The sequence below is a fragment of the Myotis nattereri genome, assembly GCF_964212035.1.
Source record: "Myotis nattereri genome assembly, chromosome: 4".
Taxonomy (NCBI): domain Eukaryota; kingdom Metazoa; phylum Chordata; class Mammalia; order Chiroptera; family Vespertilionidae; genus Myotis; species Myotis nattereri.
Window position 1 is genome coordinate 21,905,103 of NC_138079.1, and position 21,659 is coordinate 21,926,761.

A 21,659-nucleotide genomic window follows, 5' to 3' on the forward strand; every position below is an offset into this window, starting at 1 on the left:
GAAGAGCATTCAACTCAGTGCAGCGGCACTAGAATTCCTGACACCCAGACTGTCTGTCATCCCTTAGATTCTACTGTGCACACTTAACAATCTATGCTAAATCTCTGCCTTTCCCCATCCTCTAAGACCTGTTGTTCACTATCTCTACCTGATAAGCCGTCCTTAGCAAGTGCCTCCCTATATTCTCAGCTGTTCTCTGAGCATCCCCCTTACTACCTTCCCTAACTGAAAGCTGACAGTTCTGTGAGGGCACAATGTCCATGGCAGGCTTCCCAACTGGAAGCGGTTGTAAAATCTCTGATACTTCATCGTTGTTATGGGTTATGTTCAAGTGTGGTAGATGCTCTCCTTTCTTCCTACTTAAACTTTCAAACGATTTCTCACTATTCTGTTAAAGAGTCAAACTTTTAATATCTTATAACAATTGGTTTTGTATTTCGTATGTGGCATACATCTGGAAAATTGCTTCTGGAGTGAAAATCCTGGCTGGGTTTTGCATAATTAGGAGCTATGCCATAGACTGTGCTTAAAGGCACCAGGAGGTATTGGCAGGCCCCACGGATCCAACCTCCAACATCATCTCTTCTCTGCTGAAATCATGAGCCAATCTCTGGCCTTGCCTCTCTGGCTTGGAATGAAAATAGGTACTAGTCATGCAACTTTCACAAAATGAGCCCCAGTAATGGCTTCCTGGAGCTAACAAGCTGACCTTGGCTTTCACATCACTAGCAATGGTCCTTTTTTTGGCTTGCATATGAAGACCCATCTCCTAAGCCAAAACATGATTTATCCAAATATGTCTCAAGCCACTTTTGGCCTAGTTCCCTCAGAATTTTGATTCCTCCTCTTAAAGTTAATTCTTTCAAATATTTATAGACTGATGTGATTTACATACTCCTAGTTATGAACATTCTCCCTTTTGTTTTCCTGTCAAGAATCCCTATTCCATTCAATGGCTCACACTAAACATCAGTCTTTCATTTAATAAATTTATATATAGGGTGTATCTATATTTGTCCATCAGAAATCTATTAGTAATAGGGAGATATACTAGATAGATAATAGGTAGATAGATGATAGATGATAGATAGATAGATAATAGAGATATACATGTAACCTCAAAGTTTCTAGTTTCTGAAAGTGTAGATCATACCTTCAGAAAGAAGATTACAGTCCTTTGAGAAAAGCTTAAAATTAAGACAGTATTTCAAGTGTTATATGCTCTATTTACTAAACAGAAAGTACAGGGGAGTTATGTAAACACATGGTAAAGAAATGTGCCTCGTTTAAATAATCCAGGATTATTAAAAGTTATTTATATACTTAGATCTGAAATATTAGTGAAAAATCAGAGGATGAAGGGAAGTGGTTCTATGCAACAAGCAATATACAAAACTGTTCAGAGTTAACTGAGCCTTTGTAGTTCGCCAATCTATAAAGCATTCTGGGAAGCTAGTGGGAGAAATTTGGGAAATTTTATATTAAGCACCTAGCACATAGGTAGCATACAATTATTTAATACTGTTCTTAAGAAAAAAAAAATGAGGTAGATCAGAGTCATGTTCAAATAAGAATAATCATCCCTTCCAATGCTTTAATATATAATTTATTTCAAGCATATTCTTATTTCTCCTAACGTTTTTTATGAATCACAGGAAAAACAATCTATTATTTAAACACCATAGTGAAAAATAGGAAAATTGGATGAAATAAATTATATTCTCTTAATGGGAGATTTATTTTCATCATTAACAATTAAGTATTCTTAAAGATGTCATTTTATCTCAAAATTGAGCAACATAGGAGTACAGAGGAATGAATGTCAATAACACAGCAGGCAAGAGCAACATAGTGGCAAACAACTGGAAGCTAACTTTAGTACTTCGTAATGACTACATTATCAAAGTTGTTTGCTTTAATCATGACTTTTAAGAATCTTACTCAATTGCTACTGGAAGATGAACACATAAGCATAATATTTTGAAGATAAATTAAAAAGTTTGAAAATTGCTGCAGTTCTAACTCTGGAATAGAAAGGCAGAAAATGCATTTAGTAAAAAGAAAATTAAACAAGAGAAACTCGTCTTCCAAAACATAGGCAAAATTCAAATGCACAAGTGCAAAGAAATTGTCCTGAGTTATCAGAAACAAGATGAATAGAGGGAAAAAAGTTCCACCAAAACACAATTTGAAGTGATATCCCCCCTTTTTTTGTTTTGAAGAAATTCTACAAAATTGGCAATTAGCAACTCTTGTTTATTGTGCAACTGCAGTTCTATTTTAGTCCTGTTTGGAAGAAAGCCCAATACTGGAATTTCATAGTTAAGATCCTTTAAAAGAAGAGTAAGGTATTTTGATAACCCTGAAAAAGCATATGTTATGCTTCAGATGACTGGATTAAATTGCCTTTTTTATATAAAGGGTTTATGGAACCAAAAATAAATGTTCCACAAAGTAACAGCCAAAGGGCAGATGGGGGACGTTGGCATCTAGAGAAAGGATACAGTTTATATCTTGCAACTGGCATGAAACATTTTCTTAATTTTTCACATGTAAACACAAGTTTACAAAAGACTCTAAGTGCACATTTAAGTGAAAAACAAGTGAACTACTGTTTCTTAATTGCCTAACAGTATTTTATCTAAAGTGGAGACTCAGGCTGCATAACAACAGGCTTAGACCTGTTAATGCCTCTTTTTTTGTCTTCCCAAGTTGTTCCAAAATTTTTCTACCTTGAAAATCTACTAGATTCAGAAAAGAAGCCAATATCAAAATGCATGTGTATGTAATTATTTGACTTGAATAAATTATTTTGTAGCTTTTAAAGCATTTAAATAACTAGGTATATTTATTCCCAATCTCATCATATTTTTATTTTTATAGCTTTTATTTTTATTCAACCAAAAAATAAACAAACACAAAAACAAAACAAAAACCTTGGATCCACAGATTATTTCCATATTTTCTGAATTTTTTTTGTTTTCTCTGGATCATACTGATCAGTTATCTTATCTCCAGTGGAAAAAAAAATTGAGTATTTTGCTGATGACAATCTATATATATATAACCCTAATATGCAAGTAGACCAAATGGCAGAACAACCAGTTGCTATGATGTGCGCTGATCACCAGGGGGCGTGCATGGAACATGGCGGGCATGGGCAGTGTGTGGCAGAGTGCGGAACATGACGGGCATCGACTGCGGCAGGATGGTGGAGCAGGTGAGCGGGGGTGCCAGACCAAGGTGGGGTGCTGGTCCCTGTCATCAGGGCAAGCCTCTGGTGGTTACTGAAATTTTTTGCTCCCGTGTACCGCATTCCCACTGGTTGCTTGCACCTGCTACCAGAGCTGCCACTCACACCCACTGCTGGCACCAGCCCCACTCATACCCGCTGCCAGCTCCTGTTGCTGGTTCTGATCTCTCGGCACCGTCAGTGGGTGCGAGTGGTGGCTGCTGGCCCTGATCGCCCCTGAGGGCTCCTCCACCTCCCCCTGCTCCTGAGGGGCAACTGGGGCAGCAGCCACCGCTCACACCTGCTGATGGTGCCAGCCCCAATCGTTCTGTGCTGTCAACGGGTGCGGGGTGCAACTAGTGTGTGGGAGTGGCGGCCGAGGGAGTGTGGCTGCTGGTAGACAGGGCACTGGGGGTGGTAATGGGAGAGGCTGGGCGGGTGCACAGAGGATGGACCGAGACCAGCCCTTATTCCCACCACAGCCTCGCGGCCCACAGTTCCTTTCAAGGTGCATGAGTTTGGCACTGGGCCCCTAGTATTACATAAAATTAGTAGGTTGCACATTGCTTAAACACAAGAGAATGGGTAAAATAATTTTAAAAGTGCCCAGCAAGCATGGCTCAGTGATTGAGCATCGACCTATGAACCAGGTCTCTGATTCCATTCTAGGTCAGGGCACATGCCCTGCTGTGGACTTGATCCCCAGTTGGGGGGTGCAGGAGGCAGCGAATCAATGATTCTCTATCATCATTGATGTTTCTATCTCTCCCTCTCCCTTCCATTCTGAATCAATAAAAATATTTTTTAAATGTAATAATTTTAAAAGCAACTACATATATGTTGATTTAATGTTATTATTTTGCAATAAATCAATTTTATTTTACATGTGGGAATACTCACTTATGAAAATTAGGTCATAAAATACATGTCCCTTTAACCATATCCATGTTATTCTTCTTTCCCCCCTCCAACCCATTTTTGTTTCTAATTCTGTAGTTTATTATTTTCTTTAGAGTTCTAGTTTTAAATTAATTGTAATTCATTATTTTAGTTGAGAATTTGTAAAATTATAAGGCATGTTAAAAAGAAAAAAAAAATAATAAAACTAAAAGGAACCTCTAATTGCTATCACCTGAAGATAAATACTTCTATTTTAGGTAGATTATTCTCAATTTTAAAAATACTTGAACAGACCTTAAATGTACAGCTCCATGAATTTTTCCAATGTGAACTCACCTTTGAAACCACATCTTAATCAAGGCATACATTACCAACACCCAAATCCTCCCTTCAACCCATGGTTACTGGACCTGTACTCTGACATCTAAATCTAAATTTTCCTCTTTTGAACTTTATATAACTGGACTTATATGTTTATTTCTGTGGCTGGTTCCAGGCTTCTTTCAATATTACTTACTTTATGTTATTATGTATATAGTTGCAGTTTGTGATTTGATTCCTTAATATAAATACACCACAATCAATCAATATTTAAGGTGTTGTTTTTTTTTTTTAACATTTATCCAGTATAAATTATGCTGCTATAGACCTGCTTTTATATGTCTTGTTGGTAAACATGGACCCATTTCTTTTGTAGAAAAATGTAGATGAGTCATGAGATATAACTTTCAGTTTTTAGTGTTCTATCAAATAAGTTGCCCAAAGCTGTTTTGCCAACTTTGTAAGATGGTTCCAGTTGCTTTATACCTTTACCACACTCAGTATAATTTATTATCTTTATCTTTCAATTTAGCTACTTGGTAAGTGTGGGTAGTATCTACTTACATTTTCAAATTAGGTATTTTTATTCTGCTTAAAGACAAATTGGAAACTATAATTTTATGTAGTTATTGACCAAGCACTGTTTACTAAAACTAGAGGCCCAGAGCACAAAAATTTGTGTACTGGTAGGGTCCCTAGCGGCTGCCAGCTGCCTGCCAGGGCCTCTCTCCCTTCCCCCAGCCGGCTTGCCCCCTAGTCGAGCTCCCAGAAGAACTCCCAGGCAAGGGACCAATTTGCATACTATGCTTTAATTATACTAGGGGCCCGGTGCACGAAATTCATGCACTGGGTGTGTGTGTGGGGGGGAGAGTGTCCCTCAGCCCAGCCTGCCCCCTCTCACATACTGGGAGCCCTCAGGCGTTGACCCCCATCACCCTCCGATCGCCTGATCGGCCCCTTGCCCAGGCCTGACGCCTCCGCCAGAGGTGTCAGGCTTGGACAGGGGAACCCCATCTCCCCCCGATCACTGCCTCTGGCCCCCGCCCAGGCCTGAGGCCTCTGGCCCAGGAATCATGCCTGGGCAGGGGACCCCCATCTCCCTCTGATCGCTTGCTCCACCCCCCGCCCAAGCCTGACCCCTCTGACCCAGGCTTCAGGCCTGGGCAAGGGGACCATCATATCCCCCCAATCCCCGGCTCCGCCCCCCACCCAGGCCTGATGCCTCAGCCAGAGGAGTTGACCCTCATCACCCTCCGATCACCAATCACCGGATCGGCCCCTTGACCAGGCCTGAGGCCTCCGGCAGAGGTGTCAGGCCTGGGCAGGGGACCCCCAGCTCCCCGCGGTTGCAGGCTCCGCCCCTGCCCAGGCCTAACACCTCTGGCCTAGGCGTCCTGCCCAGGCAGCCGGGGACCTGCAGTGGCAGCGGGGGGGCGCCGCGATCGTGGGCTTCGCTTTAGGCCCAGGCAAGGGACCCCTAGCTCCCAGGACTGCCAGCTTCGACCGTGCCCAGCTCCCAACGCTGGCTCCACCCCTACTTCCTGCTATCACTGGCCAGGGCGGCAAAGGCACCTGATTCCCCCATCATGGCTGGGGGGCAGGGCAAAGGCGGCCCCAGGGCCGCCTTTGCCCTGCCCCCCAGCTCTTAGCTCCCCCCTGGGTTTCAGATCACTGTCAGTGGCAGGGGGCTTCTTCCTGCTTTCCCTTTCACCTCCCTGCATTGTGCCTACATATGCAAATTAGCTGCCATCTTGTTGGCAGTTAATTTGCATATGGCCCTGATTAGCTAATGAAAAAGGTATCGCCGTACGCCAATTACCATTTTTCTTTTTTATTAGTGTAGATAGGATGTCTTCATTTACCTACTTCCCTATAAAGTCATTTTGTCATATTAAGTGTCCTTATATGTATTGGTGCTGTGTGTTTGTTTTTTTTAATTTAATATCTCATTCCGTTGGTCTATATCCTTATCTTTCACAAGCACCACAGGGTTCCACTTATTGGAGCTTTATAATAATTCTTGGCATCTTACAGTTTAGGTTCTGCAGTAAAAATTGTTTCAACTATATTTTGATCCTTTGCATTTATATGAATTTTAATAAGTTGATTCATTGTCATTGGACTAAAATCCTGTGAGTCATTTTTTATTGAGTGTTGGACATTATGTATGAAAAATTTTGGAATCTCTGAATGATGTTATATCCCTAAAAATGTGATTCATGTTCTGGTAATCAGCTTGGGCCCAGTTCATTTCAAATTGAATTGAGCGTTTCATGGAGCGGATTCTCCCTGTGGGTTCTTGCCTCACAAAGTTTGAAGAATAAACTGACAGACTTGTTAGTAAAAGTGTGGAAATTTATTGGAAGCAAATACAAACCCCCATGTGGGGAGGGGTTTCCAAGGGCATAACCAACGGAGCCCCTTTTCCTAAGGTTTTTAAAGGCTGGAAGTTCTTTGTCTATCTATGCTCCCTTCTAATTGGACCCCTTCCCCATTTTATGACCCTGTGCTTTCCTAATTGGTCACTTTTTTCAGGATATCAGTTTCAAAATCCAAAACCCATGTGGTGCCCCCCTCTATATCTCCCACTTATCTTGCAATATTACTCTACCCTCTGTGAAAATATGTTTACCTCTTCCCAGTATCTTGTGACTTTTCCCTCTCCTCTGTGAAAGTATGGTAAGCATCTTGGCAGCTTGGAGCTATTTCTACTCTTCACATACTAGTATGCATTCCTCTCCATGGGCCCTCTTTTTATTCCCTAGAACTACCTGTCCTGTCTCTAAAATTTCTTTCAAAATTAACCAGGATCTGTACCTAACCAGGGCAGATTTGGAGACCTAGTTCACTTAAGTTATCTTCTGTAGACCAAGCTTATCATTAGTGGATGCAAGCCTCAGCTTTTGCATGGCCCAGTGCTAGCAAGATACCAGACTATCTTCAAGATATACTATAAGGATACTAAAAACATCTTCACAATAGCTACAACTCATGAGTAGAAAACCAGATCAGACTATGGAGTTCACATTTGTGTACTTCCTTTCTCTCTAGAAATATCCTAAATATCCTGAATGCTTTTGTAACACTAATTTTCATTTTTTGTGGCCCCCTTGATGTGACATTGTCTGAAGCACTGCTTTAGCAGCTTTTATTTCTATGCCTATGCTAACTTCTTAGACTTTTGCTCCAAGTCAAACATCATCAAATACAGTAGAAAAAGCAGGTGTAAGAACTTGAGCTTGACTTTCATAAATGAACCATCCTCTTCACTTAGGGCTCTTCAGAATATTTCATATATCTTCAAACAAAAGAATTTTGCTTGTTGTTATTCATATTTAATTTGCATTAGTGATTTTCACTGGGACTATTATTGGCTACTTATTTGTGAAATTCACATATACTTTAACAAAGCAACTTCCTATTTTTTTTAAATTTTCTAAATGTTTTTGATTAATGGGTATATGAACATTTTTGATACAATGTTTAGTTAAAAGATGGCCATTGTATTGCCACCAGAGGTCAATAACTGGTGATGGAAATAGTGTATATGTATATAATAATGACTTTAATCATGTGCATTTCCTCGATTCCATAGATTGTTAAAGCAGATATTCCTAACATATAGAAGTATCTACTTCTGAAAGTATCAGTTTTTCCTGATTCCATTCATATGGAAAGTAACATTTCCTTCCCTCAGTCTATTCAACTGGACCCAATTGAATTTCCAGCATCTCTATGCAAATACACCTTTATTTATCACCACATTTTATTTAAGATTACCAGATTTGCCAGGGCACCTATTATATAATCAATGCTTACCTAATATCGGCTTAAAACAGTTTTTATTTTCTAGTGATATAATTACTGCTTTCTGGAAGACCTACTTATGATTGTCAAACTAAGTATTAAGAATAAAATATATTTAGTTAACACACAGAATTATTGAAGAAAATGATCAAATTTCAGGATTATAAATTTAGATAAAATATTTTTTAATATATTTATTGATTTTTTTACAGAGAGGAAGGGAGAGAGATAGAGAGTTAGAAACATCGATGAGAGAGAAACATCGATCAGCTGCCTCCTGCACACTCCCTACTGGGGATATGCCCGCAACCAAGGTACATGCCCTTGACCGGAATCGAGCCTGGGACCCTTTAGTCCACAGGCCGACGCTCTATCCACTGAGCCAAACTGGTTAGGGCAAATTTAGATAAAATATTAAAGTCATCTCAGTACTTTAACTTCTACTAATTAATAGGTAAAACGGGAAAATAAAGTCAGATTTCATCAGAACAAGTCACAGGAATGTGAATAGATATGCAATAATATTAGATTAAAAAGTATTTGTAGAAGAGAACAAAAATAAATTTACATGGTAATTTCCATCATAGAATTCTTCTCTGGAGTTTGTTCATCAACCAGGACAAAGAAGTATTGTTAAATAAGTTTATAAACCAATGACTTAGCGTTTGCATGGGTTTAACTTATAACTGCCTAAGTTTTTTTCTGAATACCTCCATGCCCCTCTTTTCTCTTCCATCTACTTCTTGTGTTCTCTTATATGAAGTATTAGAAATGAAGGAAGGATGACTCAAATAATCATGTGTTTTATCCAATGTAACACACTTTAATACATGCCAAAAATGAAATGTAAATCAAATATGGATAACTATAAACCAGAGTCTAGCTTATGTTTTAGGTAGGTTTAATTATAGTCAATATTCCTCTACTTATTTGAGAAATAGTAAGGCTATATTTTCCAGAAGCATGCTAACATCATTCTCAAAATGTTTGAAATACTACTTGGAATATAGTTGTGGCTATAAAGAATCAAAATTAAATTTTTTAATATGCTTTTATTTTTTTAAAATATTTTTTTTTGATTTCAGAGAGGCAGGGAGAGGTATAGACAGATAGAAACATCAATGATAAGAGAGAGCCAATGATTGGCTGCCTCCTGCATACCCCACAATGGGGATTAAGCCTGCATCTCAGGCATGTGTGCACACCAGGAATTGAACCATGAACTACTGGGTCCTTCAGCTTATTTTATGTATCTTCAAAAGGATGCTCTGTCACTGAGCCACGTGGTCCTGGCTGTTTAATATGCTTTTAGTTCTCATATTTAAGAAGATTATGTCACATTTTGTTTAACATGGCAGAAATGCTGTTGTTAAATCTGTTGCATAGAAATTTAAAAAGTTATAATGTCCAGAGTATCTAAGATATTTGCTAGTAACAATGTGTAAATAATTACATTTATTCATTAAATAATTGAAAAGTGATTTTCTTTTTAATTTTATAAACCCATTTACAACTTCATTTTAATAAGAAATATTTTATAACTATTATAAATTTTACCCATATAAAATATTTGAAGGGTAGTCAGGGAAGGCATTATTTCCTAATAAGAATTCTTTTTTTTTGTTGTTTAATATATTTTATTGATTTTTTACAGAGAGTAAGGGAGAGGGATAGAGAGTTAAAAACATTGATGAGAGAGAAACATTGATCAGCTGCCCCCTGCACACCTCCTACTGGGGATGTGCCTGCAACCAAGATACATGCTCTTGACTGGAATCAAACCCTGGACCCTTGAGTCCGCAGGCTGACGCTCCATCCACTGAGCCAAACCGATTAGGGCCCTAATAAGAATTCTTAAATTTCCATTTGTAGAACCTATTGCTGCTGGCACGCAAATACCAATTACCAGTCATTGGGTGCCCCATTAGCTTTCTTGTCATTTGTATGTTTCTTCTGAATCCTAACTACAGCTGTTAGCCAATCAGAAATTAAAAGACTACCAAAGACAAAGAAAATAATAATAAAAGCTCTACATCTCACAAAACATGATTCAACCCTTTACTTTATAGTTTCAATAGTTCATGATTTATTTTTAACTTCATAGTGACACAGAGAAAATATTGTAGATGTATTTTTTAACATCTTACACAACCTATGACCTTTTTATTCTCCTAATTTGTCTTTGTTGCTGATGTACTTGGTTGCCATATGTAGCACTAAATAAATAAATAAATAGATAAATAAATAGATAAATAAATAAAGTAGGAGATAACATCATTGTATGGAAAGTAAAAACAAAAACAAACAAACAAAAAAAACAAACCTGCATTATGTCTTCACATATGAATGTATCGGCTTAGAGTGATTTTCTTTTTTAGTCAAGTAGGAAAGCTCTCCTTTCCAATCTACTAGTATATTTGACCATTAGATAATATGTAGCCATTATTCATGATGCTAATATATATTTCTGTAAAAGTATAATACATAAACCTCAAAGTGCAGCTATTCTTTTAAATCTAAAAACAATAATATAACGGAAATTGAACATTTCTAGAACATTTAAATACCCAAAGGAAAGTGATTTACCTGTCTAGTTAATTCTTCTTATCTTTAGTTCACATTTTCAAACTATTTCTAAGTTTATGTTTTGCACCTGCATGTAAATCACACTGTTATTTACCTGAACAGCTTCTTTTGGATGGCTTCCCAGATTGGAGCCATTTATACACAAAATTGCCTTCTTGGCAGGAGATGTTTGAAGTGAAGTAAATGATTTTGATTGGTTGGTACACAAAACCCACAAATGTACAGTGAAAGGAAGGGTTGGTACTGTAACTGTCCAAAAAGCAGTGCTTATCATTTGCAGAATGAAGTATTTTATTTGATCTCTCTATATTAAGAAGAAGACAAGATTATAGTTTTCATTTAGTAAATGGAATAAATCCAACCCTTGTAATTTTCCATTCACTTGGAGATCTTTGTGTCCAGGCAGACGTGTGGTGAGAGCGATACTCTAATTGATGTGTATTACTGCAGCTGCACCTCACCAGGCTTTAGGAGCAACAAGAGTGCTTAGTGACTGCTTTGTATTCATATATTTATGAATATGCTAAAGCTTCTTTTTATCCAGGATAAGTGATAAAAGTTGTACAAATGATTAGGCTCCTAATGAAGACTGTTAATACATATAACACATTGTAGTTAAGGGTAAAAACTTCCTATTAAATGCATTCAAATCTTTGCTCATAAGGAGTCATGTGTTTAAGAGCAACTTATTTTATCTCAGTGGAATTTAGGTTCTTCATCCTTTATATCAAGCAAAAATATAGGACATTCCTAATAGGCTATGTCCAAGGAGTAAATGAGGCAATAAATGGAAAAAATTAAATTATCAGAACTGTTTGTTTTTATTGGTGATGTTATTATTAACATTTTATATCCACATAAATTTTTTGCAGTTAGCAGTATAGTCATCTTATGTTTTTTATCGATAAAGAAACTAGAATTTAGGAACATTTAGTAACCTTTAGCTGTTGAATAGAAGCAAATTCAAAAGCATAAGACCCTTTCTCTCTCATTTGTCATTTAATATAGGGATAAACATTCCACATTTCAATTTTTGCTTATATTTTTCCAAAAATACATTATTTTAGGATGTTGCCATTCCTTGGTTTTATCACGCTGAACAAATGTTATGATTCTTTAATCTTATTGTAGGACTGAACATTTTATTGATCCTATATTTTGTATTATATGTTGTACAGATTTCATTCCATATATTAGAATATGCTTAACTTCAAATATGATGTAATTTAATCACATTTGTTCATAGGAATAAATAAAATTTTATTTTACAAATTTATAATGGTTATTTGAACTAATTAGAATAAAGGGTAAAGGTGAAAAATACAGGACAGAACTTGATGTTTGATTTCCCTGTAAATGTTGGAGATTAGGCCCTTATCGGAGATAACATTGGCAAATATGTTCTCCCATGCAGTCAGCTTTCTTGTTTTGTTGATGGTTTCTTTTGCTGTGCAGAAGCTTTTTATTTTTATATAGTCCCATTTGTTTATTTTTTCCTTAGTTTCCATTGCCCTAGGAGCTGTATTGGTATAAAGATATTGCTATGACATATGTCATAAATACATTTAACCAAGGAATAAAACTGTGAAGTGTACTCCCTTGACTTTATCAGTTCTTCACAATTATAACTATTCTTACCACCCAAGATGCTCACATCGAGAGAGAGAGAGAGAGAGAGAGAGAGAGAGAGAGAGAGAGAGAGAGAGAGATATGGAACTAAACACCGGCCTAGTTCTGATGAATGATGTAGTTCAGATCTGGCTTTGAAAGAATTACTTACTACTAAGTGGAGAAACTCTCATTTCTTTCATTTTGTAATGACACTGAAAGCTGCCTCACTTTAGAAACTGTTATATCACGCTTTAGTGATGTAAAGATTCATAGTAAGATACCTTACTGTGAGGTAGAGAACTGGTATGATCCTCTTTCAGCTTCAGGAAAAGACCCATATAAATGTTTGGTGTTTTCTTGCTTCCAAACCCTTTTTAAGCCTAAACTGTATAACTCCTAACTAAAGATAGTGGCCTCAGTTTTTCATTGTTTTTGCTTCATTTTATTACAAGGTTTGATAATTTCTTGAGCATTAAAGCCAGTCACTATTTTGTGAACTATATAATGAACATTTCATTGGGTATTTGGTACCTAGACCCACTGTGAATTTCCCTGATATCAATTAGTCCTGCTAATTAGTAGGCATATTTGCAAGGATTCTGTAGACAGAAAAAAGATGGGTTTTACATTTGCCTTGAGTAGATGTCAATAGTTTAATTCTTACTGAGTAGTGTATACATACTAGTACAAAATCAGTTAAGCAACATTCTTCCATCTAACACCCAGTATTATCAATGCCACCCCCCATTTAGGTCCTCTGTGTGGTCTGAGGAGTAAACAATTTACTTGCATGGGATGCTTTGAGCCACTTCAGAAAATTCTGAGTTATGCTTTGGACACCAGCAGTTGTACCAGGTCCAGTCTGAGGCTCTTACTCTCAATATGATACCCTTACTCTCAGTCCTTCCCATCCAGAATAATATTAATGTATTATGGAAAAAGGAAGGCTGTAGTATCTATATATCTATATATCTATATATCTATATATCTATATATCTATATATCTATATCTATATCTATATCTATATCTATATCTATCTATACCTATACCTATACCTAGCTACCTATCTGTATCTGTATCTATATCTATATCTATATATCAAGTTGGAGCTTATTTATTCAAGTTTTTTTTCAAAGCTATGCTTTTACCTCCTCTCTCTCCCCCTGAAGTGAATGATTCCAAGAAAGAAAAAATGGTTGCCAATTTGCAAAGGAGAAATGAGAGATACACAAATTTAGAGACAGGTGAAATGAAGACATTATATCAAGAGACTAGCAAGCTACAATAGATTCCACACATGACAATATGGCGTCAGGGAGTGGCTATAATAATAGGTAAAATAATTTTTCTCTACCTCATCTCTCTCCCTTTAAAAATTTGTATCTGGAAAGTGATCTTGCCTAAAACTGAAAGTTAGGTTACACAAGGAAGCATTAAGAATATCATTGCAACAGCATCATAAAATTTTTTGAGATGCATTCCCAAAAAGGTTACCACAGTACAAAACTCAAAGATACATGCAGAAAAAAAAAATATTACTCCTATCATCTGGCATGTATTGCCTGAGATTATTGATTACATTTGAAACATAAAATGTCATCATATAACATAACATCTAATGTGCTAAGGAGATATTCAGGTTTGAATTTTTCATGTGGTCTTTTAAAATCAATTTTTAATTTAATACATTTCAGGCTTTAATCCAGAAATAGTTTAATCCACTCACATGTGGAACTTGGCAATATTTAATATGTAAGCACCTGGAAAATTATCTTGTTTCAAAAAAATTAATTTCTAGGACCTCTAAATGAAAAGATCCTTTGAAGCAGAAAATAGGAAAAGATTGTGAGTGTGTATGTGTTTAGAGAGGCTAGAAATTAATATATGTAATCATGTGGAGACTATTTTATTCTCTAAGCAGCTAGTACAAGAATTCCTTGAGCTAAAGCCTGGCCTTTAATGAGAAAATATTTTTAGGATCTCAAACTCTAGAACTCAATAGCTTGCTCAAAGGAAGAAGGAGGCAACTCTGGGTAATAGGAGAGAGAAGAGTGTGAAGTATTTAGAGTGTGAGCAGGCAGTTTGCTGTTGTGCTCAAAGCAGAAGGTAACTAAGATATCTAATGCTTAATGCAATTTTAAAATAATTTCCCAGAGGCATGTGGTGCGAACCTACTTTGGTGAATTTAAATCTTATCCAAAATCATATAATAAATTTCACATTGCTCATTAGTGTTCCCATGTATTGGTCTTTACATAAAAACTACAAAAAAATTTAAAATTCTACATGCAGGTGGATTTTGCATAAAACGGGTATATATTCGGTCAAAGAAAGTAGGACTTGAGAACACTGCTCCTTTTGGTTTTACATAACATTTTCTCCAGTTAATGTCTGACTGTGGTACTAGTAAAGCTGTGGTGCAATTATTATGCACTGCTGTGTGCTACAGGCTCAAACTAATAGTCCTTTTTATAAGACATCTGAAGTATAATCTTATAACTTTTCCAACTGAGTGAAGGGAGATCAGGAAACCCTATTAAAAATAATCATGAATTTCTGGTCCTGTCCAAGTCCTGATTATATACTAGATGACTGGTGCACAAAATTCATGCAGGGGTTGGGACCCTAGGCCTGGCCAGCGATCAGGGCCAATTGGGGCCTTCCAGATGCCAGCCAGGGCCTTCTTTCATTCCTCGCCACCCCCTGGTGGTCAGCGCATGTCATAGTGAGCAATAGTACTCTGGGTCTCCCAGTCGAATTCCCTCAGGGACATTTTGAATATTAGCCTTTTATATATATAGATGGGATTTTATCAATACCTTTAAGTGATAAAAATAAGTTTTATCTCAAATCCCTAAACAAGAAAGCAAGTGCCAACTCATTTTATTTAAAAACTAGAGGGCTGGTGCATGAAATCTTTGTAAAAGTAGGTCTTTGCCGCCACCATGGCTGCCTAAATCCCTCCCTCCCAACCATGGCAGCTGCCTGGATCCCATGGCAGCTGCCTTGATCCTACAGCTGCAGCCCTGGCTTTGTCCGGAAGGACTTCTGGTCTAATTAGCATATTATACTTTTATCATTATAGATAGGCAGGATTTTATCAGTACCTTTAAGTGATAAAAATAAGTTTTATCTCAAATCTCTAAACAAGAAAGCAAATGCCAACTCATTTTATTTAAAAATGATTATTGCACATGATATTGTTTTGTATGTGGTTTATTACAGTGTGATTCACTAACTTTGGTTTAAGTTGGTAAGATGAAATAACAGCTGAAAAAGATAGTGCCGTGTAAATAACGTGAAAGTTAAAAGTACACATGCACATAACTGTTGTTAGCAGACCTAATTGTATCTCATAATTGTCTAGGATTATCTCCTTCTTTAAAAGTTAGGAATGTTAAATGGCACTCAGAATACCATATTTAAGTGAAAGATTAACAGATATTTATGAACACTTATTAGAGCTTATAGACTTTCTGTTTGCAGTTTCATTTAAATTTCTAATAATGACCTACAAAGAAAGAGTTTTATTAACAAAGTAACTATTTTCCACTAATTACAGTCTCATTGCTGTCACTTCACATTTTTTCTTTTCGTCCAGAAGATGCTGCTGGTGCTGCATGGATGCTGAGGCAGCTCTGGCTGTGGTTGTTCTGTAGTCTCATCGTCTCACTGAAAAAGAGATTGATGCATTTTTTTCTTACTCATTTTGTTCTTTACTCCACCCCTGATTACTACAGTCTTAGAAAAGAAGATTCATAAAATCTAAAGGGTTTTCTAATAAATCCATTTATGTTATCTGCTCCAGGAGAAAAGCAAAAACAAAGATTGGATTAAGATGAGTTCAGGCACTGAAGATTGAGGATATGAAGAGTGAAGGTGGTACGGATGTGTGTTTGCAAACAGTACCAAAACCTAAAGAAATCAGTTTTATTGAAAAGCCAATGCTCTATAATAGAATACACAGCAATAAATCAGAATGGCATGTTTAAAAAAGAAAATTAAAAGAGAATGGTTGCATTAGGAACAAATAAAATAATTTCCCTGTTTTTGCTTACTTATGTTAAGGTAGATGAAGCTTAAAATATTTTTTAAAACAAATCTCACATTGTAATGTAAGGATTCACTATGTATGGTACTGCTTATATGTATCTTCTATGCCCTGTTTATTCATGATATAATTAAGTTAAGCTAGAGAGGTGTTCTGAAATAGCATCGGTTTACTCGCTCTACATAAGAGGAAGGTATCTTTTCAGTGATATTCTTGTTCCATCTCCTGACCTCCTTCTTTATGAAATTGCTAGACAAATTACAATATCTTTAGGTGTGTTATACACACACATACATCAGTCACTTAGGAAGACATGTTTGGTAAATTGCTATATACCAGTGATGGCGAACCTATGACACGCGTGTCAGAGGTGACACGCGAACTCATTTTTTTGGTTGATTTTTCTTTGTTAAATGGCATTTAAATATGTATAATAATATCAAAAATATAAATCTTTGTTTTACTATGGTTGCAAATATCAAAAAATTTCTATATGTGACACGGCACCAGAGTTAAGTTAGGGTTTTTCAAAATGCTGACACGCCGGACTCAAAAGGTTCGCCATCACTGCTATACAGTGCCTTTTAGAGAAAAGTTATATCTCTTTCACATTTGTACTCCAAAAGTGCAGTTTTAAATAGTATGCAATTTAAAAAATGTACAATTATAGACCTATGTGTTATGATACCTATGATTAATCTATGTATATAAAAGCCAAACAACTAGAATGACTGGTCGCTATGATGCACACTACAGCAGCCAACCAGCCCAATTGGGGCCCTGATTACACTCCCCCCAACCTCACTCAGCCCCTCCCCCCAGCCGCCCTGCCCCCCACCGCCACTTCTGCCCCTAATAGCCACCTCCCCCCCCCCCAATCCAAGTTGGGGCTGGCCATCCAACCACCCAACCCTCCTCCCCCAGCTGGCTCCACCCCTGATTGGGTCCCCCCACCAGGGGCAGGGTTGGCTGGACCTCACCCATGCACAAATTTGTGCCCCAAGCTTCTAGTATAATAATAATAATGCCCCTATCAAAAAGGTAGATTATATGCAAAACAGTAGGTAATTTCAGCAGTAAAATGGAATTTAAAAAAAAAAAAAAAACACAATGGAAATTATTCAAAGCAATATATAAAGAAGAAGAAAGTCTGTGATAAGCTCATCAGAAGATTTAGAAAAACTAAGGACAAAATCAGTAATCTTGAAAGTAGCGTGATTGAATTACACAAACAATGCTGAGAGGAAACAAAAGAGTAAAAATAAAAAACAGAAAACATCCAAGACCTGTGGCATAACAAATGTGTGCTAAATTAGAATCCCTGCAAAAGAGTTTTTTGAAAAAATAATGGCTGATATGTTTTCAAAAGTAATAACAGACAACTAACCATTGTTTTGAGGTCATAGAGTACCAAACTGGAGAAATACCAATAACACACACTTGCCCACATACGTATGCACACACACAAATTAAAACACAAACGCAAAGACACCTACAAACATCAAAACATATTAAGTCAAACTGCTGAGGAGCAAGAAATCAGAGAAAATCATTATGGCATCCACAGAATGACATTTACCTTCAGAGAAATGATGAGCAAAATTATAGCACACTAACCAAAAAACATGCAAAAAAAGAACATAAGTAACTGATACAAGATGGCACAAAGTTGGAAGTAACACCTCCCCCCAGGACCTAACCACATTTAAAACTAAATTATAGAAAAAATCAACCTACATAACCAACTGAAGAAAAGCTGAACAGAAGTCTTATAACCAAGGATTTACAGAAGAGGCCACAGTGAGAGCAGTAAGAAGGGCAGAGACTCGAAAAGGGCTGGCCCCACACCCCCATGCCGTGGATTAGAATCAGGGGTATTATCTCTGCTGCAAAGGTTCCCCCCAGGGAGCGAAGGGATTCAACTCCACACCAGGCCCCCCAGCCCAGAGCACCAGAGTCACAAAGAGGAGTCCACATTACCCCTGGCTGTGGGAATCAGCTAAGGACAGACTGGAGTCTGCTAGAAACTCAGGCTCCTTCTTAAAGGGCCAGCAAACAAAATTATATCTGTGGCCACTCACAATGGGCTAAGAGCAACATTACAGTTATGAAGTAGCAAGGAAAATAATTTTATGGTTGGGTCACAACATGAGGAACTGTATTTAAAGGGCCAGAAGGTTGAGAACCACTGGGCTAAGGTAAAGGGACAGCAGCTGAGAGTGGACTAGAGTCATACAGAGAAGGATTGGGTTGTGTGGCTTCAGGAAGAGGGATAGCCGCCATTGTCAGTGTGTGGAGTGTCACTCCCACACTGCCCACAGACTTCCTTTTCCTGGGATGAACACGCCCCTCTTAAGGAGTGGGCCTACAAAGATCTACTGGCCCCACCCTCCCAACTCCCTGTGGCCCCACCTGCCAAGTTAATGCCTTGCCCTACCCTGCTCTGCCCAGGAATCAACTAGCTATGGGCAGCCTGGGCCTGCTGTAGTCTTTCCTGGAAAGCTCTGGAAGAGGTCCTGGCAGACAGGCCGTGTCAAAGATGCAAAGGGAGAGACTGAGTTGTGTGGCTAAGGCCATTTTTCCCCTTGTGTCCCAGGTCTGCTCCATAGTTCCTGTGTAGAGAGCTCCCTCCCATGGCCAAATCGTAACCTGCGTTAGCCTGAGGAACTCCACTGGCCTCACCCTGATGAATCCTTGAGACTCCACCTCACAAGAAAAGTCTCTAGGCCCCAGGAGGGTGGTGGCTGGCCTTGGGGTACCCTGAGACTTTTATTGAGTGGCTGCAGACCTAGCAACTGGTGCCAAGTTCAAATCTGTGTCAACCTGGTGAACACCACTCGTCCCCACCTGGTGACTCAGAACCTGTCTCATGCAACTCGCGTACTGCTGAAGGCTCTTTCAATGGCTGAGCCTAACAGGCCATCAGTAGGTGAGGACAGATATTGAGGTGCCCTGGGCTTTTTGTTGACGTGTCCCAGACTCAGGACTGGTAGAGCCTTACCTCAGTAGTCAGCTTTTGCCCTCCCATGCACACCCAAGCCTAGCAGAAGCAGCCATCAACAGTGGCTTTGACAGGTCAGGCATCTAACAAAAGTGGCACAAGGTTTTACCCTTTGGGCTCTCAGATGATTTATACATTTTAGGACCCCCTCAACAAGGTTGGGCAGCTGAGTATGTGTGTGTATATCTGAAGAGAGTGCCTCAAACCAATAAAAGCCCTGTGAAACAATCAGCATAGACTTATGCTTGGAAAACATTGCCAAAGATAATACAATCAATAGAATCTTTTAGAAAATTGGCCACCTTCCTCCATGCTCTTCTTTTGCACCAGAGTTTTAGCAGGAGACGACTTTGCGTGATGACTAGCTCAATGTCCTTAACAATTAATTCCTTTTTATATCTTTCCTCTAGAATTATTGATGAGACTCAGTTTCTTTAAGACTGTGATGTTATGCAGAGAAGCATATAAATTCTAAAGTTTCATTCATCAACTCACAGAAAGTATTTCACATGTTTTTAAAAAACGAGCTTCTTCGAAATGTATGAGACTTGGCAATCTTGCCATATTCCATGAACTACTGATGTATAAACTCTGATGTAAAATCTACTGAAAGTTGTTTGAAAATGTATGTTATGTTATATGAGAAGTATTTTGAAAAAAGGTATTAGAAAGTATACCTCTAGTATCAAGAATAACAATGTAAACTAGAAAATAATAATGGTAGCTATGTCTCTGCATAGCATTTAAAACAAAATGTATTATTATATTATTAATACTTTTCATATGATAATAGCATACATAAAAGTACTTTTATGCATTGCTACTAACTTCACTGGTAATATATTCTTATAGGTATATAGCTAGTATCTGACATCAGAATAAATAGATAAATTCTTGTTCCATTTTATTGAATTTATTGGAGTGACACTGGTTAACAAAATTATACAAGTTTCAGGTGCACAATTCCACAACACATTTTCTTGACACTATACAAAGTCTTCTTCCATCACCATTAATTCCCCCTTTATTCTCTCATACCTCCCATCCCACTTCCCCCCAGCATTTATCTGATGAATGAATCATTGAATCAAACGTAAAAACATATTTTTCTCTATATAAGCAAGTTATCCACATTAAAAAAACAGATTAAAACTATTTCACTTTCTATCTAATCATTCTTCTTAGTTCTCCTCTACCCCCCACACTAAAATTATTTTCTTCCAGTTATTTCTTACCTTTTGGCTTAGACTAGTGACTTCAAATACATTATATGGAAAGCTTATACTTTAGTATGTTAAATCACTTTTACTTGGAAAAATATTTATCAGATATGTTTGCAATATTCAGGGCTCTATTTTTTAAATGTAGTTTTTGCTACCTCAGAAATCTGGAAAAGTTCAGAAGCACTACACAGATGTAGAGGATATCACATGCAACATACTCCAGCATTTGGACTACAGAACTATTCTTTTATATGGAACACTGCTTGATGCATTTTCCAGCAGAGATTCCAAAACTTAATCGTACAGATAAGAACGTGGAACCTTATAAAGGGCACATTCTGATTGAGAAGTTCTGTGTGGTGTCCTAGACATGCTTCACAATCTCACTGATCACAAGCCCCTAGTGGTACCTGTAACTGTAGTTTGAATAGCAAAGTTGTACAGCAACACAGTTCAGAGCATGTTAGATCGAGATCTGTAACAAAGTAGGTCTCTTACTGTGTCAATAATGTATTCTAGTACTTTATTATATTTCACTTTTTAATATCTTTTTATATCGAAAATAAAATATTTGCAGTTTTTCTGCAAAGAAATGGGGAAAGAATAAAATGTTAATAATTCCCCAATAATGACTAACCACTGTTAGTAAATTTTCTCTTATTACTATCTTGTATGTTGATTTTTTTCTTTGTTTGTATTGTACTTAATTTATAAATTATTGGTAGTGCTCAAAAGAACAATTAAAGGGAATATTAAATTAAATAAGAAATAGAAATTAAAATAATAACCAGGGGAAGTTAGTACATGAAAATGAATGTTATTAGGTCATGTGTAATTAGTAAGCTTGTTCTACAAAGTCAGCTTTAAGATTCTGTCAGGCAAAAGATAAAATAAACTACAGTTAGATATAATAATCATAACAGGCA

General features: G+C 37.4%; 1 protein-coding gene across 1 annotated transcript in view; it reads left to right on the top strand.

Moving 5' to 3' along the window:
* Nucleotides 1-21,031, top strand: part of LOC308518116 (large ribosomal subunit protein mL37-like) — a gene marked incomplete at both ends in the record, with an annotated part of 35,565 nt that extends 14,534 nt beyond the window's left edge. The window contains 1 exon segment of the mRNA XM_081089680.1: nt 20,879-21,031. Within this exon segment, the coding sequence (XP_080945806.1) occupies nt 20,879-21,031 (153 nt within the window).
* Nucleotides 21,032-21,659: the final 628 nt, after the last annotated feature.